Below are 22,330 nucleotides of genomic sequence, written 5' to 3' on the forward strand. Positions count from 1 at the left end.
GCTCAGGAGCTCTGAGGAAAAGTACCTGGCGTCTTTTTTTTCTTTTTTTATTCCCTAAAGAAGACAGTTCCAGTCATATAGACAAGCAATGAAAGGCTTTCCTGGCACAGGCCGACATGGCAAATGAATTCTGACGTAAAGGTTGTTGACGGCTGGATGCATCGTGTTTGTATGATTCAATGCTGGCGCCACTGAACTGATTTAAACCATACAGCAATTTTATATGGCATGATGCCAAACGACAGGGGGAAGTGCACAGTGCATTGTTGCCAAAATATTTTATTATGACACAGAGATAAATGTCACTTTAACAGAGACGAAGATTTCCCGCAAGCCGATATCTGCTACCGTCAACTAGTGTTTCGATATACAGTCTGCTGCTATGTGCAACAGAAACTTGTTTGACTTTAATTTATTTCATATATATTATTCTGGTGACACAACACGATGCAATTAGCCTTTTATTTATGGAGCTGTATGCATCCCTGCGTTGGTTATCCCGTTTTCTGTATTGCCGCTTGTTATTTATAGCTTTTCCCATCACTATACAGTGTGCTGCCCAAATCAGTCTGTCTTGGTGTGGCCCTTCATGTTTGGAGTCTCCCTATCATGAACCGCCCAGATTAGGATTTCACACTCTGTGCCTTATTTAGTACACTCAGTCATCACTCTCCATTATGTTTGCAGGCAGCAAAAGCTTGTACGATGAACTCTCTTGATCTTGGTTCCCCCCGTTAACTTCGATGTACTGCTCTATGCGAGTTTGGCTGAATTTAATGAAGAGAGAAAATGGCCACGCGTTATAGGTTCAGTGTGCAGCAGTCGGTGGCTTCTAGCAGTCGCAACCAACATGAATACCCTCACCAGCCCTCCCCTTCCAAAGCATATAGGAGAACCTAGGGAGGTCAAAACGTGAAAGCTTATCTCTAGAGTGTTTGGTTTGTCCATTCAGGGCTACTATAGATACTAAAGATAAGATACTAAATTTAAAAAAAATAACATGATTCTTAGTTTCAGGTGATTATACACTTATGAAAACATAACTGCCATATTACACTTCTGCCCATAGATGCCCTAAATCCTACACACTTGACCTTTAAGCTCCAATGAGTTTCTTGCTTATGTTTAGCTCACACTTTCTCTTCCTCACGGCAAATTATTGGCTATATATTTTCTGACACTCAGTGACACACCATAAATTCTATATGAGGATTTGTCTGACCCATCGGATGTAGACCACCGTGGGTATGAGCCTGCCATTGGGCGACAAGGGGCATTCTACTCCCCTTTCGTTACCGTTTTCAGAATCTCCCATGTTACAGGAAACGGAGGGCGAGCTCTGAGCACGCAACGTACACACTGACAACGGCAAGTTTTGATGAGGATTAAAGCTGTTTTCAGACATGAACTCCTGAAAATGCCTGCATAATTGGGTCCGGACATTTTCAGGAGTTTGCTGTTTTTGTTGACAATGATCAGCACACCCACTCGCTAGCAGGTGAATTTCCGGATTTTTTTCCTGTATTGTCATTGAGAATATTTAGTTCTGCCTGGCAGACATTTGCGTTCTCACATACTGCCACTCTGATAAAGTTCAGGAAAATGTCGACATACATCTTTTTACTGTTCTTGATGGTGTTTTGTTTGTGAAAAAAAAAGAAGTAATTTCAATAACAGTGCTCACCTTCCCACATGCAAATATTCCACCCAAACAACTTCTCATGTCACTGTGTCCAAGACAATTGTGACTGGATAAAGAAAAACAAATTAGCCAGTGCGTTTTTCCCCTTAAAGCAGAATAATGTGTGTGAAGTGTCGACACAGCACTGTGGTGATAGGTGCATTTGGTGTTTATCAATAGGTGCACTTATCAATAGGTGCACTTCAACTATTCGTGCCATCCTATACATTGTTTTTCCAACCAAAAATGGCTTTTGAAGGTAAACAAGGTGCTTAAGGAGCCATTGGACATTTCACAGGGGTGTAAATAGCCCAATACCTGCAAATAGACACCCCAGACAACTATTAGCTGGCATTGAATCCTGTTCACCTGAACAAATTTCACAGTAACACGCTATATTTATATGATGTTTGTGGTCTTGGGCATCACTGACTAGGTTATCACTAATCAAAAAATAATAATCATCTTATTCTGTTCGTTCAGTTGTGACACATGGATATTTACATAACAAGATAAACCAGATAAGAATTTGAATAAATCCAAAGGAAGGTTACTCTTTGAATATTTAAAAAATAAACTATAAATGTTTCCTGGAAGTTGAAGGACTCTCTAAATTTGTTGTTTAATACCAACCACTAGATTACCAGATCGATTTACATTTACATTATTATTTTTTTAACTGAATCAAGGATTAATCCATGCCGAATAAATCATTCAGTCAGATGTTGTGTCTGCTCTTTCCTGGCAGGGTTGTGGCTCAACCTGAACTTGGTTTGTCTTCCACTCCGCTGCCCTGTGTTGAGACTCGTTGAGGTTTGAAATATGGCCCAGGTTTGTGTGTTCATGTTCATCATGTCACATAAATGTTTCGTAGACTTGCAATTAAAACTGTTAAGTTTTGAGCTCTTGGATCAAAAGAAAAGTGCCTTGTTCTCTTCACTATAAAGTTCTCACACATTTCACTTTTATTTTGACAGTTTAATTTTTACTCCTAGTTCACAACTTCGTTGATTTCTGTCACCCTTGGTCTTTCATTCATGAGGGGAAAATAAATAATGTAAATTACAACAAAGTAATAAAAAAGGACCTTCCCCTTATGTTCCACTTGAATTTCAATGTTTATTGACATCACATCAATTTGTAAATGGGCCCATTTTCTTCTATTTCAGCCTTGCCTATAACGCCAGAAAAGTAATTTAGTGGGGAATTATGAAATCCATTTACCTTGATTTATGTTTGACATAAAAAAGCAAGACATTGGACTTACCCGAACTTACAACATGTAATATGTCTGTAAATGTAGACTTACACTCTTCCTCAGGTTTGTTACAAACCTTTGAGGATACCTTTTTCAATTTTTTCAAAAGTCTTACCTTTTTTTCCCTCGTGACAGACAGAAATCTCTTTGTGTGTACTGGAAAGCATAAGTGGATAAGCATAAATAACTTAATTTGGTCAGTTAAATAATCAAACACTTGGTCATTTTGTCTTCTGATCTCGTGATTATTAGTTCTGAAAGTGACGATCAAAAAATTTACTGGAAATTGACAAAGACAAGTTCACAAAATTTTCTCTATCAATAATGAATCGCAGGATAACATTTGTTAATAAGTTTGGCAATAACATTTTGATACGATTCGACACATTTATAGGTTATCAGGTCTGGCTTACCTTTGTTGAAATGAGCTTAGCTTTGTTTGATGTAACAATATAATTGTTTTCTTTAAATATTGATAATTTACGTTTCTAACCTTACTATGTTAAGTGTGTCTGCTGTGGGTCACTCAAAGTCTCACTAGATGGCGCTGTTCCCACATGCCTTCACCTTCTTCTGCATTCCCATGGAAGAGCCTGAATGTGTTTCACAAAGAAATCCAACTGGACCGACACATTGTCCTTTTCGAGATATTTATTCTTAAAAATGACTCAGAGATTTTAGAATTGCTTCACGTGTCAGTCTTGACGTGGGCCTTCGCTCGCCTCCTCCCACGTCGGCTGTGGATAATTCATGCAGCTGTAGTATGCCGTCAACGCAATATGGTGATCCTACTAGTTTAAAGCTTTGTCACAGAGAAATCAAAAGCTGCGATGATTTTCAATATATCGATATGGATAATAATTGCATAGGATAATAGCCATGCTGTACAATACACATAGTTACAAAACAATATGTTAGAATGATTATAACAGATTTCCTAAAGTTTATATAGTTTTTCATTATTGTCAACATTTAAGTGCATCATATAATATGAATAGTCTTTATATTAATGATTTGATACACAGTTATAGTGATTTAAAACATACAGTACATACATACAGCAAAGTAAACCTTAACCAAATTTATAGGGACATTGCAAAGCCCTTAAAATGTCATACATATTGTCTGATAAAACTTGGAAAATTAAATGAAACTTAGAAAATGGTATGAGGTGGGATGATAAAACTGTACACAACTGTCATACCAGATTACTGTGGCATTTGCTTTTACATTGCCGAGTTTTGTTTTTCCTCTAGAACACAGTACAGATTATCTACATGAAGCCACTCTCAGAGACACAAACAAAAAAAGCCCTTTCTGTATCAAACAGAAGGTCAACATCTTGCATGCATTACTTTAGAAGTAGTGAAAATTCAAAATTAGTGGATGAGAGGGAGAAAAAAACATAAACGTCAATACCTGCATGCAGCAACGGTGATTATAATGTTAACAATCCTATAATGCACCTCCTCATCTCACACAATCATAAGGCATGCCTCATTTAACTCCTCCACAACCATACGTTCAATGGAAGATACATCCTGTGATCAACTGGTATGGATTCTCTTCTTGATTACCTTCATATGGTCAATACATGTGTAATGAAACCTGTAAATAAAACAAACAAAAAAATATCAACCCATTAGCCCTTATTTTGGTTTCCAAGAGTTTTCACTGACAGTTTCATAGTCGATCATCTTGTGATTTGTGGCCACAGGCTGGTAACATACATTTATCATGCAGCTTCCTCTTAATAATTGAATACTTACTCAACAGACAGGCTGTTCAGTTTGTATTCCTCTGGCGAAGGTTCTTGTCTTTGTGGTTGTTGGTTGAATTAGTTTTCCTTCAGCGGGAAGCAAATGACAGTCAGTTAACACATCACACTGAAATGTACCAGTGCTGAAACTGTAACAGAAGTCAGGCAACTGATTGACAGAACGTGGTTTGATTCTAGTTCGAATAACTGTTTAATCATTGCAGTTAATGTTTCAATAAAAACTTTTTAAAAATTCTGTCACCCCATTATTAATTAGATACTTTTGGTTGTTGATTAAAAAAAATGTCCGCCAGGTTGTGATGAGAATTTAACATAATGTCAGACATTTTATAGACCAAATATTAATTAGATTTTAGATATTAGTTTAGATTAAAGGGGCACTCCACCCTCGCAACTCTGACAACATTATTAGAGTTATCAATGGAATAACCCTTTGATCAGTGATAAAAAAAATACTTTAATGTACATTAAACAGCGGACTACACAAAAACAAATTCTATTTTTCACACACATAACAATTCTTATTATTATTTCTAGGAGAAGCTGTTTATTGTGTTTAATTATTTACGCATGTGTCAACAATTTTTCTCTTCTTCTGTGAGGACATTTTATATTTTTTACCACCGTTTTTACAATATTCATTATGTGTTTATACGCAAAAACCCTTCCGAGTTCCCTCAGGAGGAGTTATAATTGTTGACAAATACATAAATAAGCACTTATCAACTTGGAAACAACAGTATGCTAATAAACTGTATATATACTGTTTAAAACACATTTACATACTGCTCATAAATGCTAGATAGGGAGAAGTGTCTTGGAGCATCATGGTTTTTCTAATCAGAACAATTCAAGGATAACTCAAAAAGTATCCTTGACTGACTGGAAAATATTTCCCTGTGTTTTACTTTGAAAACAGCAGGGCACCAACACATGATTCTCCAAGTTGCTTGTGACGCAGAGTCGGGTTGTACCCAGATTCTGAGCTCTACGCAAGCAGTCGGCAGTAGATACATGATGGCAAGCTACAACAAAACACACATCAATTTACCAGGCTAAACAGAGAAAAGGTAGTGAGGGTATAAGGTTTATACTTACACTGGTCCAGCTGGGTCATCATCTGAGGCAACAAGGGAAGAAATGGAGAAATGAGGACCAAAAGAGAAAATGATCGCAAAGGACGTTGTACAAGTGGATGAAGTGACAAAGCGTTTGGGGATTTTTCAACAGGAGGAATTAACAGTAGCTGTTACTAACACATGCTGCATTTAGTACTGAGCCTTTTGAGCATTTCTGTTCTAGCTGTGCTGTACAGTATGTGCAGACTGCGTTATGGAATGAAAATGCAGCCCTAGATGAAGTAACAAAATAGTAAACAATGCACCTTCATGCTGCAGCCAAAACCCTCCCCATGAGGTCATTCACAAACAAAATCCAGCACGACAACACACTGACACGCATGTGCAAGTGAGAACAAATGCATTCAGGGGAAAAAAATCAAATTAAGGAGAAAAATACTGTTGTCATGCACAGACAAGCAGCACTCACAAAGAACATCTGTTCACTCAAAGAGATTAATGAGAAGCTTTACTGTGTGTAATAATTCAAAGTGACGGGAGAAATGACTGATGAACAAAAATCCCTCCAATTGTTCACAATCACTCGCATGCCATTTCACTGTTGTAGTCATTTTGACTTTGTTGCAAAAATATGGGTGTTTGTTTAAAAGGAAAAACTTTAAAACTGAAAAAAATAAAACTGCACTTAACACTAATGCTGAAGATGGAGGAAGCTAAACAGAACGTTGTCCTGTGCTGTGGACTGGAGAGAGACGAGGCTGAATGCTGATTGAAACCCACGATGCATGCAAAGTCTCACACTTACCACATACATGATTTAGGTTATGCAATTTGGCAGAAGGGGAGGGTGGGACATATTACAACAATCTGTTAAAGTATTCAGCAACCACGCTAACCTAATTTAAAGAAATGTCAATATATGAATTATTCACTTGTCGAGTAATTCTGATGCATGTCATTCACGGACGTCTACATTCATTTTGTGAGGGTATAATCCTCATCAATGTGACTGAGACACTATAAGTTCTGCAGTTGAGTCCATTTCTGACCATGTAATGAACCATAAGGGCGATAAATTCCTGTGCAGTGTGACAGAGACCTGTCAGTCATTCACTGCATGTTGCGTCTAATCAGCATGTAACAACATCAAAATTCAGTTTGAGAGGAAAATGTTCCATATATATAACACTAATGCATAATTTATGATATAGCTAGTCTCTTAAAATTTAAGTACTCAGTAGTATTTAAAAAAAATATCTTTGGATGGCATATGCATGTTGTTTAGCTAATTGATGTGTCATGGTTAAGCTTGCAGCAGCTTGGGGACAGAACAAGGTCCTTGGAAAGCTGTTAATAATTGAAACTTTCCACCTTCACAACACTGCAGTATCATATTTCTCATGAATATTAAATGGATGGAATTGTCCTGACAAGGTGCGACCTCCTGCAACAGTGTCTGCCTATTGGGTCAACCTTGCCAGACTGAATTATTGAATGCAGGCACGGGTGACTCTTGTTGGTGTCTCTTGCGAAAAGTAATGAATAAAGCAGACATCACAATAAGAAATAAAAAGAAAAGTAAAAATTGCACATTTAATTGTGTTTCTGCTCCAACATATTATAAACAGTGGAATAATAACAAAATCCAAACCAGCATTCCTGGTGACTCACCATCCTGTAAATCATCTGGCTTCTTACGCTTCTCATAAACAACGATGATGATGACCAGGATGATGATCTCGGCCAAAACCCCCAGGAGAGGCCACAAGGGCGCCAAGTGGCTGCGGACCCTCAGCACAGACTTCTCGTCGCGGCTGCTGATCATGTTTGTGGCGTTGCAGTGGTACTCGCCTGGATCTAAACTAATATCCAGGTTAGTAATCTGGAGCTCTGTGTAGTTGTCTCTGCTGCTGATGAAGAAGCGTCCGGTTGAGTTGTCGATTTCCTATCGGGGAGATGGACAGAGTGGCTTTTACTTTTAAGGCTTTAAATAAAAATAAATATAAACATTTTATTGTGTATAATCTGTAAAATGAAAAACTACGGTAATCATTTTTCCAGTTCCAGTATATTTGATCTGTTTTATTTGTTTGTTGTTTTGCTATTACTTAGTTTTCTCTTTTTACTTAATTGTTGAGTATTCTATTCTATTTCATTCTCTCTGCCTTTATTTACCTGCATTTATAAAATTGTTTTTTTTCATATAAAGTACTTGTAAATTCTTCATAGTTATTATGAAATGATGTACAATACTTAAACATAAGATTTTCCATTTGATGCAATTTCATATAAAAAAAAATATTTTCAAGATTCCTGGGCAAGAATATCTACAGTAAGTCCGTGGAAGTGTGGTATTGCAGAGAATCCTTAAGACTAGAAAAATAAGACACTGTTGTGCAGTTAGAGGAAATGTTTGCTTGAGCCTAAGTGGATTTTAACCTCTCAACCTTCAGCTCACGCAACGTGTTTACCTCCTGTTAGTAGACGAGACATGGACTTCTTCCAAGGTGGGTTTGTGCAGATATAGTGATATGTGATCTCAGCACATATCATAATAATATTAAATATACAGCTCTGTTGGTTCAGGTTTGGAATTTAAAAAGGCAACAAAACTAAATTGAATTTCTCTGTGGATTGAGATATTATTGCATCCCAATGAAACAAGCTTCAGCACCTGTGGATTTGTGAACATTATCAACAATCAAGGTAATCCAATTATATAATGTATACGTCATGTCACATACCCTCAAAGCGCCATTCTCGAACTTCCGCCAGGTCCAGACAGGGTGAGGATAGCCCACAGACTTACAGTATAGTATAGCAAGCTGGCCCTCGTTCTTATTCTCACTACGCTTGTGGCCTGTAATGTCAGGAGCAGCTGAAACAAAGAAAACATCGGAGATTATTTGTTATAAAAGTCCAAGAAGTGTTAAAGGTTCTCTAAGTGCAGTTATTCATCCCAGTGTAGTCATGTGATAAGCATGAAAAAAATGAATGGGTTGCATTGAAATATCATGCTTTTCATCCTTTCATTTTCAAGTTGGCAATTAAAATAAGCAATACTCTTATTAATGTATCAATCTTTTTAAGTAAACAAAGCTAGTGACACATGGCTACATGGCTGAATTAACATTTCCAGCCACTGAACAGCTGTGTAACAGTGGTCAGTTAAAATCACAATAGCAATTATTATTAATTTAAGATATACATTATAAGTAAGATGCACAGAGCTCTTTCCAGAATTAGGATAATAAAAGGATTTGTAACTTGCATTTAAACAGAAATATAAAAGATTTAAACTCACAACAGAAGAATAAATCATACATTGAGGGTGTTTTGTATTTTTACTTATTAAATAATTTATAATGATTATATATTCTATTATTTATGATCGGGAGATAATGCGTTAGGACACCTGATGAGTGTCTGTGTGAACAGGAGTGAAATTTGAACATATAAAAATGTCATTCACAACATTTCATAGATTCATTAAACTGCATTTGTCTGTGTATTCTATATGTTATATGAACTGGTGGTAAATCTTTTTTTGTAAATAGAAATTAAAATGAATGTAAACTCTCCGAGATCCAATTTTCCTTCATGGCGATGCGTGTGCGACAGCAGAAAAGGCTGACCAGATTTTACCGTTGACACATAATCCTTTGCCATCAGACAAACAACACACCATCTGCTACCACTGAGCCGGGCATTGGTTGGATGGAGGTGTCAAGGGCGCTGGCTGCCACAGATCCGCCAGCAGGGCCGTTTGAAATCACAGGTCCTCACATGACAGGGCTGCTAGTGCTTGAGGCCACACGGGCCATTTTTATTGGTTGACATCTCTAATGTGGCCTTGAAACTAACAAAGATGCCTGCAGCTCACAAATCAACACCTACATTTAACTTCAATGGTGGCATTGGCCGCAGGAGCCATCTCAAAGGTGTAGACACACATGTACACTCCAGCGTCGTCTCCCCTTGGTTTGTTCAGCCTGCAGAGCAGAAGCACACCTCATGTGAACCCAGAGTCGACTGCTAAAGTCTGTGTTAATCGCACAAGCACACAAGTTGCATAAGATTTTGCCGTGACTCCTACCTGTACTCGGTGTTCTTATTCAGACTGCGGGTTTCCTCGATCTCCTCCCCATTCTTCGTCCAGTAGCTCTCCTGGTGGGGACTGTGGGTGGTGGTCAGGTTGCACTGCAGTGTGAAAGCGTCACCTTCCACAGGAAGTGTGATGTGTTCGGAGGTGGCGATTGACGGCTCTGTAAAAGAGACGGCGATCAGCTACGGCAGAGGTGATGCTTGCTTGGACTCGTGGGCGAACAAGCGTTTCAGACAGAGACAGGCAACCACACTTTATATAATGTAGAAGAGGGAGTAAAGTAGAGTTGCGAGGTGGGAGGAATTAATCTGGGCACCCGACGCTCCTGAAATAGAAATCCATTCGTTTTCTGCATCGTTTTCAGACGCTCAGATGGAAAGGGAAGTCTCTCAACTGAATTATCAATACAAAAGAAGTAAAACTGTGTTAAACAGTGTTTGCATTCAGAATTTATAAAAGAGGAACTCAGGACTATTGGTCAAAGTTGTTCCAATGGTCATATTAGCTCTGAAGGAATCCATGAACAGAAAATATTCTACAATTAGATATTTTTTTATCCTGTTGAAATGCAACCTGCGGAAAATCCTCTCTTGGATTAGCTTTTAAGCAACCTTAATGACCTTAATTGTAGAGTTTTTATTCTGCCTAATCCTGATTATCTACATCTTGTTTGGACACTGGCAAACCTCTCGATCTGAGCAGCCACAAGCTGAAACAATCACTTGGGCCAGCACATACATACATCACAGCTCAGTGTCGTCCCTTTTAAGACGTCAAACATCATAACACCATCAGCTCCATCAAATAACTTGGCCTACATAAGATTGTGAAGAAGTGAAGCAGAACGGAAAAGAAGGAAATCTGGGCTCAACAGGCTAAAGGGTGTTATGAACTAAGGGAAGGGCACAATGCAAAATACTACTCAACTCTGCTTGTTAAAGACAACATGAGTACGAGATGGTTGTGTTTTTCTTCATTTTCCAGGTCTGAAGGGGAGGATGGCGCCTACGGAGGAAGCTAGCAGTCATCTGGGGAGGTATGAGGGAGGCTGAATCACACAGGAACTGTTCAATTTGGCTGCTGGGGTTGGGGGTGGGTTGGGGGTCCTCTACACTGACCACTCACTCTGCAGCACCGTTATAGTGGCCTGAGCACGGATCCAGGTAGTGGCTGGGTTTTGGTGCAGGTCGTTGCGTCGCGGGTCATTGCTGGCTCTGCACTCGTAGGTCCCAGCATCGTCCAGTGTGAGACGAGCGACACCCAACACGCTCACAGCGTTGGTGCCGTAGGCCGTGCCGATGGACACTCGCCGCTTACGGGCGCCGTCCCACAGCTGCCTGAAGGAATCGGCTCGGTTGATCTCAGAGTACCACCATTGGATCTCTGGGGTGGGGTTTCCCACCACATCACAGTACAGCTCAAAGACGTCGCCTGTGAGCTTAGTCTCGGAGAGAGGGGATTTAACAAAGCCCGCTGGTGGTGGTGGTGGTGTTGGTGGTGGTGGTGGAGGTAGGACAACATGTCCAGAGATAAGCGCAGAAAAAGGGAAACAGGTATAGGATGGAAAGGCAAAAAACAACAGGGTAAATTAAAAGGGAACAAAAAAGGAAAGAAAAAAAACAGATCATGTGAAATAATCAAAACGACCAAACAAAGTGCAATAAAATGGAAAAGAGAAAAATAACAAATGAAAAGAAAGGTTAATTAAAAATTTTGAAGAAATAACATAAAAGTAAAATATGCAATAGGGTATATTGACATAGGGTTGCAACTAACGATCATTTCCAATATCGATTTGTCTCCCACTCATTATCTCAATTCAGTGCTTATCCTAAAAAAATTACATTTACAATTTCTGAGAAGAACCCACAGACAAAAATAAGCAAATCTGAGAAGATTAAAGCAGATAAATATTTGGCCATCCTGATTGAAAAATAAAAGAGGATGGTTGTTGATTCATTTTCTGTGCATCAACTAATCAATTCATCTAGTAACTATTTCTAAAATACAATAAATCAAACATCGACCTCAAGCTGTCCACAGTGGGTCACATCAATATTTTGGGTAGCGAAGAGACAGGAAGAGAGAGAGACGACCTCAGATCCACAGAGGCCACATTACTGCTATATCTGGGAAGCTTTAATTGAATTCTGCTGGGACGTCCTTGCACAGCCACTCTCACTTGGTTTGTGTTCAATTAATAACGTCGTATTAATTTGTGCTCAGCTCACACAGCGCTCACGTCAGAGAGTCCTCCAAGTGACCTTGTCATTATTTTCACTACATATCGTCTGTATGATGATGATGATTAGTGCTCAGAAAAGATTTGTTCACATTATTAATCAACAATGGAGACACAGATAACCAGGCAAATGATACTGTTGATGTAACTGAATTGAAATGTCCCCCTCTCAGAGGCAAATGCGATAAAAGTGAAACAATTGATCATGGCTGCTCAGAGAGGATGAGGAGGAGGAGGAGGAAGAGGAGGCGGAGGGGGGGCTGTAGTCATAAGTATGGTCTATAGGCACCGGGGAGAGGGCACATGAGATTGAGAGTAGATTTATAGAAGCTGCAGCTCTGGGTCTCTAGGGAGCGTGTGGGCGAATTGGTGATAGACCCCCTCCGTTTCCATAGAAGCACTCGAAGGCAACAAAGTAGGTAGAGGAAGAGACGGACAACGAGACCAGGCAGATCACCAAAAGACAGACGGGTTTGTTATTTTTCAGCTGACATCATAACCCTGCTGTACAGCCAAGTCCTGTATAGATTCCTGCACATATATATATACATACATACATGCATACATACATACGTACATACCTACTTGTACACAACATGAAACTGAATGTGAACACCTCAGCTCCTAACATAGAAATGTTGTGAGACATAATCCTGCCACCTCTGACAGTTGTGTTGTGCTGAGCCAGTTACACCGTCCCTGAATGTCTCAGTGATGTCACTCGTCTTTCTTGACATTTTTTATATTACATATTGCCTATATTACAAATTGTACAAATTTTCACTTTATTCAATTGTCTCTATTACACACTCTATTTCTTTTGGTATTTTGTTTCTGTATCATGTTTCAATTTTGATTCAATCTCTGTGATTTTGGTTGTCTGTTTTGTTGATGAAAATTTGCAATGGTAAATTATGTGTATGCTGTAAAACCAAAAGACTTTGAAATTCCCTTGACCATAAATTAGACTGCTTTTTGGTTATTATCTACTAATTGTTGGGTCTATAAAATATCAGAATTTTTTTTTTTTTAAAAGCCCCTAAGAATTTCCAAGCAACGAAGGAGATGATATTCTTTATAAAAGAACAGTCACAAGCTATAAATGCTCAGACTGGAGAATATGAAACCAGAGAAGAGTTGGAGTTTGAGCTTGATTATTAATAATAATAATTATCAAAACAGCTGCTGGTGATTATTTTTCCTAATTTAGTGTTATTTTTATACAAGAGCCTTTTAGAGTTAGATACTGTATTTAGCATAATAAAAAGCTCTATCTAGAGAAAATCATAGTTTTACTGCATCATCATTTATAAGCCTCTGTGTACAGAACAGTACTTCTCGCTAATCGGACACTCGGATGTTTTGTGAGGACCAATCAAAATCCACCATTCTACCACATCCTGTCAGAGCCTTGCGACTGAAGACTGAGAAAGAGGTTAGTGTGGTGCTTAAATCAGAAAATAAAACTGTAACCTCATCACTCCGCATATTAATAGAATAATATGAAGACTTGGGGTTTAAATTAGTTTCTTATTTCTGGTTCATTTGTCAAACAGTTCAATCTAACAATAGATGCCCTCGAGTAGTCATGAGTCTTTCCGTGCAGATTACAGACTCTCTCTATCTCTCTGTATATACACACACATATACACATAAATATACATGCTTGTTGTGTGGTTTTAACATTTTAATACCTAAACGTTTGGCTTTTTTTTCCACCCAAAAGTTAAAGTAAATCTAGTGAAAATTGGCAGGTAAAAAACTGACATTTCAAGTGATGCAGTCTCGTCCTTGTGCTTTTAAAATGGCCGCGTGAGTTGAATTAATAGGTTACACTCGCACAAACTGCATTTCGAATTGACCTGATTTGAGACATCATAAAAGTCCCCACTTTTATAAGAGTAGGAATATAATTGATGTTTAATGTGGTGTAAATTAGAGCTGAAACAATTAGTCAACTAATCAACTAATCATTCATCTGTATTGATAATCAAGTCAATATCTTAATTGTTTTTTAAGCTTAGCTGGCAAGCATTCAGCAGTCCCAGCCTCTCTCATGTAAGGATGTCTTCTTTGTCTTGTGTGGATCAACTGAATATCTTTGTATGCTTTTGACTTGTTGTCAAACATCATGAGTGATATGGAGATGTCACCTCAGGCTTTAGGGGATTGTGCTAGTCTTTTGACTAGTCGATTGCGTCGAACCAAACATTTAACGGACAAAGTGAAAAAGTGATAAACGGATAAATCAATAAATGACTGGAATGGACATTTGTTGGCCTACTGCACATCACAGAGACCAGGCTTTTTAATTCCAAGACTAAAATGTGTTTCATTCTTCATTGGATGAGCATTAGTTGTTTCCTGAACTAATAAAGGACAATTCTACAGTCCTGCATATACTGTGCATAAATTCATAGATCTCCACAACTGAAGATCAGTAAAGGCTTCAAACCTACTGTCTACAGATGTAAGTGAATACACTATACAGTGGCTTTGCATATTGATGAACATTTCATCATGTCTGGCAACTATGGCAACTATGTGTTTGAATATCTTTCATTGCGAGACTTCCCGAGCTTTATCTGCTGATTGATGAAGAAATGTGAGGAGTGGGTGTACAGTATAGGAAGAGACGTATAATGCATTCCTACACATGGCCAACTCCGGGGGAAAGCCCGAGCTGGAAAAAAACAAAAACAAATAAATAAATAAATTCTCACTCATTATCACCCAGCGCCTGCACTGTACACACTTACAAATACTCGGCTAAGATGGAGCCACACTGATCTGTTTGGTGGGGATGAGATTTATGAGCACCAGAGTACTTTGGACAAGTAGAAGTGCGCCGAGAAAATCAATGCCATTCTGCAGTGCAGTACATCTCAGCGAAGAGTTAACAGATCCACCGTTGCAAGGAGACATTAAAGCCACTGTTCCCAGTGCAGCATCTCTGCTCTAAAAATAGAGGCATGCAGCAAAATGGACTAATGCTATTTACAGAGCTGCACTTCCAAGGTCCTAGATCTAATTAAATTTGACATATATATTTCTTTCTTTCTTTTTTTTTCTGTTACAGAGATCTGGAGTGATGCAGAGAATCCTCTCACCCTGCAGGAGGAACTTAGTGATTCACTGCAGGAGACTGAATGCTGAATTACTGAGGCACACACATCCTCACAGATGCCGTTTGTGCGTGTGTGTGTGTGTGTGTGTGTGTGTGTGTGTGTGTGCGTGTGACACCGTTCCCCTGTCCACCTGTCTCATGAGCAGAGCTGCTCCTCACTGACTCTGTATTCTGCCCCACACTCCAAAGGACATTGTAGGGACATCGCACAGGCCTCCGATGCGCCCACTCCATCCCGACGAACACACATCGTGGCCCATTCATGATTTATCGACCCTTCGTCTTAAACGCCCGGAAAGCGAAAGGACAAAAAGGACAAGGAAAGAAAAAAGGAACAAGAGCCCTTCACTCGACCGATGTCCGTTTCCTTCGGTGAAACGTTAAGGGGATTACCCGGTGAGGCTTGGCGGCCGGAGAGGTGCCGGACAGCCGCAGTGACAACAGAGGCGTCTTGTGACGGTTCATTAAAGAAAAAACGCCTTCAATGTCAGACACGCAGGCGACGTCCTCTCCCCCGACAGCCGCATTTGTCGCCCGGCCGTGGGATTAGCGTCGTGCGTGCAGAGAGGCTAATTTCCTACCGTTCTGAGAGGAGACGGACTGCAGCATCAGCGCCCCGAGTATCGCCGCGGCGAAGGACATGACCGCGGCTCTTCGTTTCCCAGGTACCACCGTCGGAGACGCGGGGTGGATGGAGATGCCGGCCGGGCGGGGGGGAAGGGGGGGGAGCGCTAAGGTGACCCGAGCGGGATGTGACGGCGCCGCGCGGATTCGTCCGAGGCTCGCGCACACTCCGACCGCGTCACGCCGGGAGGGGAGCGTCGCTCGGCGGCCTAGCGGTGGGCTCGATGTACTACCGCGGGCTACCTGTGTTGCTCCGCGCGAGGCGAGCGAACCACCTTGGCTCTAACCCCCGCCCCTCCGTGTGATCCCAAATCCCGCGAGACCTCGGAGGAGCGTGGAGGCGAGCGAGCGCTCCTGTGGACGTCCTGTCATAAAGTGGAGCAGAAATCAATTATATGAAAACAACGGACCAACGAACGCTACTAAGCCTTCACCATGTTTCCCCTTTGACCAGAGTCATTTAACAGCGAAATACCAGTCAGGAAAATATATGTAGCCACATTAAAACCAGCTGAGCTAATTCTGTCGCTATGGTTACCTGCGATTTAATAGCGCAGTGATTTGTTTGGCCCATTCCGCACTGCTGCCAACCAATCAGACATGAGTATTTCTCAGGCGTTGCGGCAGGATGGTATTAGATATTTCTGCTACCTGTGTATTCTTCATATGCATTTTTTCCAATTACCCTCTGACCTATATTGATAAAGTGATACATGATGGTTGCCTGACAAGTAAAATATGCAGACATCAGCGCCTCACTCAATGTCCAAGGACAGGACAAGACATGTAGCCCAGCATTAGTTTAGAATTATTAGGTCATATGTGACCCAACCAGCAGGTTTAAAACTAATGCTACTTCCTATCTCTGTTCTCATTTATGCACTAGAATGTGTTTCCATCCGCAGATGACAAATTAAACTTGCAGAAAGAGCAGCATTGACTCAGCTAATTTCCACCAAAGATTCTCCAAATGTGTACTGTGTGCAGTGCTAAATAATGCGCCACTCAGAGCCTTAAATTGTGCCTTGGGTCAAGCAGTGTCTCAGGCGGACTAAGCCCTGACCTCAACAGAACCTGCATAGGCTTTAAACAGACGATAATCCTATTCCTCTTTGAACTATTGTAGGGGAATGGCAGGCTCAAACCTACAACAGAGTAGCTTAATTCATTTCCTTATCCACACATCTACACACACACACACACACACACATATTTTGGAGCTAATTTCAGTGAAGGCCCACTGTAAGGCATGTTAGCACTGTAAGTTGTATAACACAGGCAAAAATGTAAGTAATGAATACTGTACCATTGTCGAACTTCCACAAGTGAACGTCAAATAAGACTCTGTTCATCCTCGGCACAATAATGACTACAGGTGTCTGGGATGTGCAAAGTCACTCCTGTATGGACGATCAGACACCTGAATGATGTTGGAGTCATTCATGAGGAACCAGGTTTCTGCCACATCATATCCTGAATATCACCAGGAAAAAAGGGACAATAGTTTGCATGTGAAATTACTAAATGTTGATTATGTGCCATGAGACAGAAGTTGGTGGAAGTTCTGGTAAAGAAGTAAATATAGAAAAATAGAAATATAGTTAGATTTAATATAAAATTGTTTGTTTTGCTGTATGTATTCAGATGATTTCATTTTCACCACTTGTACAAATGTCCAACAAAGGGTAAGATAACACATTTGAAAAGGTTAGGCTTATATTTCAAATCTTCTGTGCAGGGTACTATTTTTTTCATTTCTTTTGTTTTTTTAAAGGACATGGACTATATTAATCATTCTATGAGCAAAGCTGAAGCTATGTTTGGGATCTGTCATGGAGCCTCATAAACCTGACAGAGCATGAGGCTGCCATCTACTGCTCAGATCCTACTTTGCAACAGATTTGTTTCTGTAAAATGGAAAAGGAAACTGAATATTGTTTACATTCAAAACGGTTTTGAAAGTTGCATTTTTTTTCATTCATGCCTTTACAACTTTTCTGCTGCTGATGATCTATAGCTACAAAATTTCTAAATATACTCCAGAGTTTTTTCACAGCTTTCTCCCATCCTTGGCATGGCGGCCTCTTCTTTTCTTCTCTTCATCCACACTAACTGTAATCTACTCAAAACAGTAAAAAGAGTTATTGCTTAATTGTATTCTGAACATTACAGTAAATATACTAAAACTGTCCGAAGCCAGCAGACAGTGACAGATCTCTCCAGAGGCAGGGTGAATGTGTGTCACACTGGAAAAAAAACTGATGGATGATCCCAATTAGTAAGTACCCCAAAAATATGGAATTTAAAAGAGCTAGAAAAGGATGATACCCCTAATGTATTTTTAATCAGTGTCACTCAGTATTTTGTTTTTCTCTTGCTCTATGTTTGTGTTTGGGTGGCAAATACATATTAAGTTGTAATAAATCACACAACCTGAGTCCTGACATGGATCTTTTTCTTTCCTGTTTACCTTCATCTGATCTCATAAGACTCGTCTTTGAGTCGTTGGAGAGATTTGTATATTGAACAAAAGCATGACTGATTATACTTGATTATATTTCTCACAGAACACAGAAACTATTCATCCTCTGGGGTTTTTGTTATAAAAGTAATTTTAAATAAAAATACCTTATCTATATTCAGATTATCGCCCGATTCAGGTTATTGGCATTATCCTCTGATTTTACTCATTAGCCTTTGCAGGTCTTGCATATATCCATACATAGGTGCATTTTGGGTAACGTAGTCTCCAGATTTGCCCAAGGAAGAGACTGTCCATCCTGAATAAATGCTATAGGAGAGTAAAGCTAAATCAGTGAAGTTCTCTTTAATCATGATATTTTATTAATCCTTATGAACAAAAATGTCCCAATGTACACTGATTTCCAACACTGCATACAAAGATTTTCTGGGTTAATATCTGGAAATGCTTGGATTTCACACATCATTCATTCATGCATTCATTCATTTTTAACCTTTTTCCCAACAAAAATCATTCTCCACAGTAATCTTACAATTGAAATGCAGGTCAATGTTATAAGCACAACAACTGTCAACAAAGCAGCAATGACATCCACGGAGTTGTAAACAAACCAGGACATTTTGTAGGACGGTGACTGCAGATGTCTTGCTCCTTTATGCCTAATAACATATTCTATCCAAAACACTGCCCGGTCCAGTGGTTTCATGGGCTGATCTCTGTGAAGTCTTGAGAGTCTCTGCATGTTTTCCCTGTAAGAGGAATTGTACAGAACTGTCATCAGTGCATCTGCAAATATGTGCCTATCGAGCACCGCAATATCCACGACCACAGCTCCTCCCTTTGCTCTGATTCTGGAGATGTTATCTGGCTGATCAAAGAATAAGGGAAGTCCGACAATAGGAACCCCGTGGTAAATTGCTTCTTGAACTCCATTGGTGCCTCCATGACAAATAAACACTCTGGTTTTGGGATGCCCTAAAAGGTCATTCTGTGGCAACCAGTCTACCAGTAATGTGTTGTTGCCCAGGCTGGCTGGCCTTTGTCCCATGTACCTCCATACAACCTTCTGGGGCAGCTGAGCAAAGGCTGCAGCAATCTCCTCTGCAACATCTTGGGGAAGCTTCCCGACTAGTGTTCCTAAGGTCATTATAATGACCCCATGATCTCCAGAGCTCTGGACGAACTGCTCCAGGTCCTCGGGCAGCGGCTTTGGGGGCTTGCACTGAAATCCACCCATGTAGACTATATTTGGCATTGTAGGACGTGGAAATTCAAAGATAAAATCATTCCTCATGAGCCATATATCAGCATCCAGGAAAAATGTTGAGTAATCCACATCGGGACCAAAGTACTTCCTAACCAAAGGTTTGTAGTAAGGTTCTGTGATCCTTGATAGTGTGTATGTCCCAAGGATATAACTTAAAACATTCTTGATTCTTTGGGGGAAAGTCATCTTATCTGTCAGCTCTGTGGCAGTAAAAGGAATGTATGACAGAGGCGAAGGAGCAATGAGAAGATGAGCTTCACCTTGAATGGTCCATCTGACATTGAAAATAAGAGGAACTTGGAGCCGGCGTGCCAGTATGGCCCCTCCGCCAATGCCAGGGTCAGTCAGAACCACATCATATTTGGCATCGTGTAGGGAACGCATCAGATTCTCATCTTCAAATATCGGAATGATTATTTCACTCATTCTCTTGTGGAATTGAGAGAACTGGTCCACGACCAGCCGCTGCAGCTGAACATGCATCCAAAAGTATGACCAAAAAGATGTAGGCTTACTCTGAAGCCGGACCTGCAGCTGTGGAGCCAAAAAGGCTTCAAAGTTTTCTTCAAAGCCACCTGTGCTTGGAAGTGTGATGGAGGTGTAGGAAGGAGACTTTTCACTAATGTACCAGCTGTCTGACGCCCGAATCACACTGATCTCATGGCCTTTGGCGTGCAGTTCCTCTATGAGCACTTTCATGTTTACCCAGTGGCTTCCATCCAATGGGAACACCAGTATTTTCCCCCCGGATGCACTGGATAGTTGATTCAACAGTAGAGTAAGGGTGAGTAGAGATAACGGAGGGGCCTTCATGTTGAAGTTCCTCTGACCTGAAAAACAAGGGAGTAAAATAGTAGTGCCTATCCGCTTTGCCTGTTTCTGTGTTTACAGACACTATAACATGACATTTTAGTGGCAGAAGATAAATAAGTACATTTACTCAAACACTGTAATTATGTAAAAGTTCATTGTACTATTTATTTGAAAAGACAGTGACAGTGACTACATTGCATAATAAAATTTTACACAAAAAAATGTATAATATGCTTATAAAATGCAATACACTGTGTAAAGATTAAACCAGTGGTTGTGAGGGGCGATTTCACTGGAGAACGAGTGCTTTAACTTTTACTACCTTAAGTGCATTTACTTCAGGAAGAGTACGTAAGAATGAATGAATGATTTTAGCTCGTAAATAGGGTTCTTTAAATTGTCTTATTGATATTTTAACTTAAGTAAAATATCTGAATACTTATCCACCACTGATCAATTGGTACCTCAGTGCAAACCTTATGTTAACTAGTCACATTCAGTGATCTAAATGTTAACAGAAGAGCTCCCCAAACACAATTTCAATGTATATTATAGAAACTCAACATGTCATAAGTAACAATAACACTCACCCAAATCCACTGGTACAGGATAGAAAATCCAACTCAAATGTTTCCCTTCACCTACTGAGTGCTGAGTGCACTTTGTCTGTCCTTCAAAGTATCCAGCACATAACATGCAACACAGCTATGTTGCGCAATTTCTTTACAACAGGTGTATTGTTGTGCAGATAAGTGCCCTGTTGTATAATGAATGCACTGCTCATGATTGCCACATCCTGTTGTGTTTTGTTGGTAGAACCGATTCATCTGTTGTGTTGTGCCATCTAGTGTCAAGTCAGTGCACACAACTTTGAATGGCTCTTTGAATAGCACTAACCTGAACAGATTGATTTAACCAGGCCATTTTTTTAATACAATTGCTGCTGTGATGGATATGTGACTTCAATTTCCTAAAAGCAGAGAGCCATGATAACCACACTGTAACGGCAAAAAGATTTTTTTCTAACATAAAATGAAATAGTAATCCTTGTTAGAAACTGTCCTTGAATGCAAAGAGGCGGAAGTTTGAGGTCACTAGGCACTAGGTCTGTGGTAAGCGGGTGTTCAGGTGATAGGTCCAATAAGAATAATAACAGCGAGATTGAGGAATATCTGTTTCCAGGATTTTCTCAATTTCGTCTTTGACATTTTTTTCAAAAGGTCTGTATTTTTGAGCAGTCCCAAAATGTGTGCGTGTGTTTTTTTTGATAATGACTACCGCACAGATTATTTTGCCTATATAAAACCCGATCGTATTTTATTTGGAGGCTGCAGTGCAAATTTATGCTGTTGATAGATGACGCAGAGACCCAGACCAATTCTCCTTCACTGAAATATTACCTGCAGGTAATGTCCATTAGTTTGTGGTCACCTGATGATACACATCTTTATTGGGCCATAAAAAAATCTGTGAACATACAATCAATTGAAAGATTAAAGGAAGATTCTGACACAGGGCTACGAGATTGCAAATTTATCCAGGACCCACTTTTTTTGAAAGCACTTTGGGGCCCATGGAGGTCTTGTGGGCCCCTGGGGTGATTGGTAACCCAACTTTTCATTTTCTTACCTTTGTCAAATTATTGCTTGCTCAAATATTATATATGTGTGTATATATATATATATATATATATACACACACACATATATATATATATATATATATATATATATATATATATATATATATATATATATGTGTGTATATATATATATATATATATATACACATATATATATATTAGACTATATCCACATATTTACAGTATGAAACTTAAACCTTGACTTCCTGTCAGAAAGCTTTTGAGCACCA

General features: G+C 39.6%; 2 protein-coding genes across 3 annotated transcripts; both read right to left on the reverse strand.

Moving 5' to 3' along the window:
• Nucleotides 1-3,575: 3,575 nt before the first annotated feature.
• Nucleotides 3,576-16,046, reverse strand: LOC118315037 (neuroplastin). Of its 2 annotated transcripts, XR_004794790.2 has the most exons (9): nucleotides 15,854-16,046; nucleotides 9,895-10,063; nucleotides 9,696-9,790; nucleotides 8,543-8,676; nucleotides 7,470-7,743; nucleotides 6,489-6,540; nucleotides 5,818-5,839; nucleotides 4,709-4,785; nucleotides 3,576-4,547 (listed from the first exon to the last, which is right to left on the reverse strand). XR_004794790.2 is itself a non-coding variant. In XM_035641960.2 (8 exons), the coding sequence occupies exons 1-7, from the start codon at nucleotides 15,912-15,914 to the stop codon at nucleotides 4,725-4,727; spliced, it is 804 nt and encodes a 267-aa protein (XP_035497853.1). In that variant the 5' UTR covers nucleotides 15,915-16,046; the 3' UTR covers nucleotides 3,576-4,547; nucleotides 4,709-4,724. The 2 variants fall into 2 exon arrangements, 1 of the variants encoding a protein (XP_035497853.1); XM_035641960.2 differs by lacking the exon at nucleotides 6,489-6,540 and having other exon boundaries at nucleotides 5,818-5,827.
• Nucleotides 16,047-18,717: 2,671 nt separating this feature from the next.
• On the reverse strand, nucleotides 18,718-22,103 carry LOC118315035 (UDP-glucuronosyltransferase 2A1). The gene is made up of 2 exons (XM_035641956.2): nucleotides 21,049-22,103; nucleotides 18,718-20,475 (listed from the first exon to the last, which is right to left on the reverse strand). Exons 1-2 carry the CDS (start codon nucleotides 21,152-21,154, stop codon nucleotides 18,857-18,859), a joined length of 1,725 nt encoding a protein of 574 aa, XP_035497849.2. The 5' UTR covers nucleotides 21,155-22,103; the 3' UTR covers nucleotides 18,718-18,856.
• Between the last annotated feature and the right edge of the window lie 227 nt (nucleotides 22,104-22,330).

This window comes from Scophthalmus maximus, chromosome 7 (genome assembly GCF_022379125.1).
Source record: "Scophthalmus maximus strain ysfricsl-2021 chromosome 7, ASM2237912v1, whole genome shotgun sequence".
NCBI classification, from domain to species: domain Eukaryota; kingdom Metazoa; phylum Chordata; class Actinopteri; order Pleuronectiformes; family Scophthalmidae; genus Scophthalmus; species Scophthalmus maximus.

Coding starts and splice junctions, on each gene's coding strand:
- LOC118315037 (XM_035641960.2), bottom strand. CDS start 15,914: ATGTCCTTCGCCGCGGCGATACTCGGGGCGCTGATGCTGCAGTCCGTC. Junction 9,791..9,894: donor AATAAGAACACCGAGTACAG/GTAGGAGTCACG, acceptor TCTGCTCTGCAG/GCTGAACAAACCAAGGGGAG. Junction 8,677..9,695: donor TGCCACCATTGAAGTTAAAT/GTAGGTGTTGAT, acceptor TCTTTGTTTCAG/CTGCTCCTGACATTACAGGC.
- LOC118315035 (XM_035641956.2), bottom strand. CDS start 21,154: ATGTTATGTGCTGGATACTTTGAAGGACAGACAAAGTGCACTCAGCAC. Junction 20,476..21,048: donor TCCTGTACCAGTGGATTTGG/GTGAGTGTTATT, acceptor CTTGTTTTTCAG/GTCAGAGGAACTTCAACATG.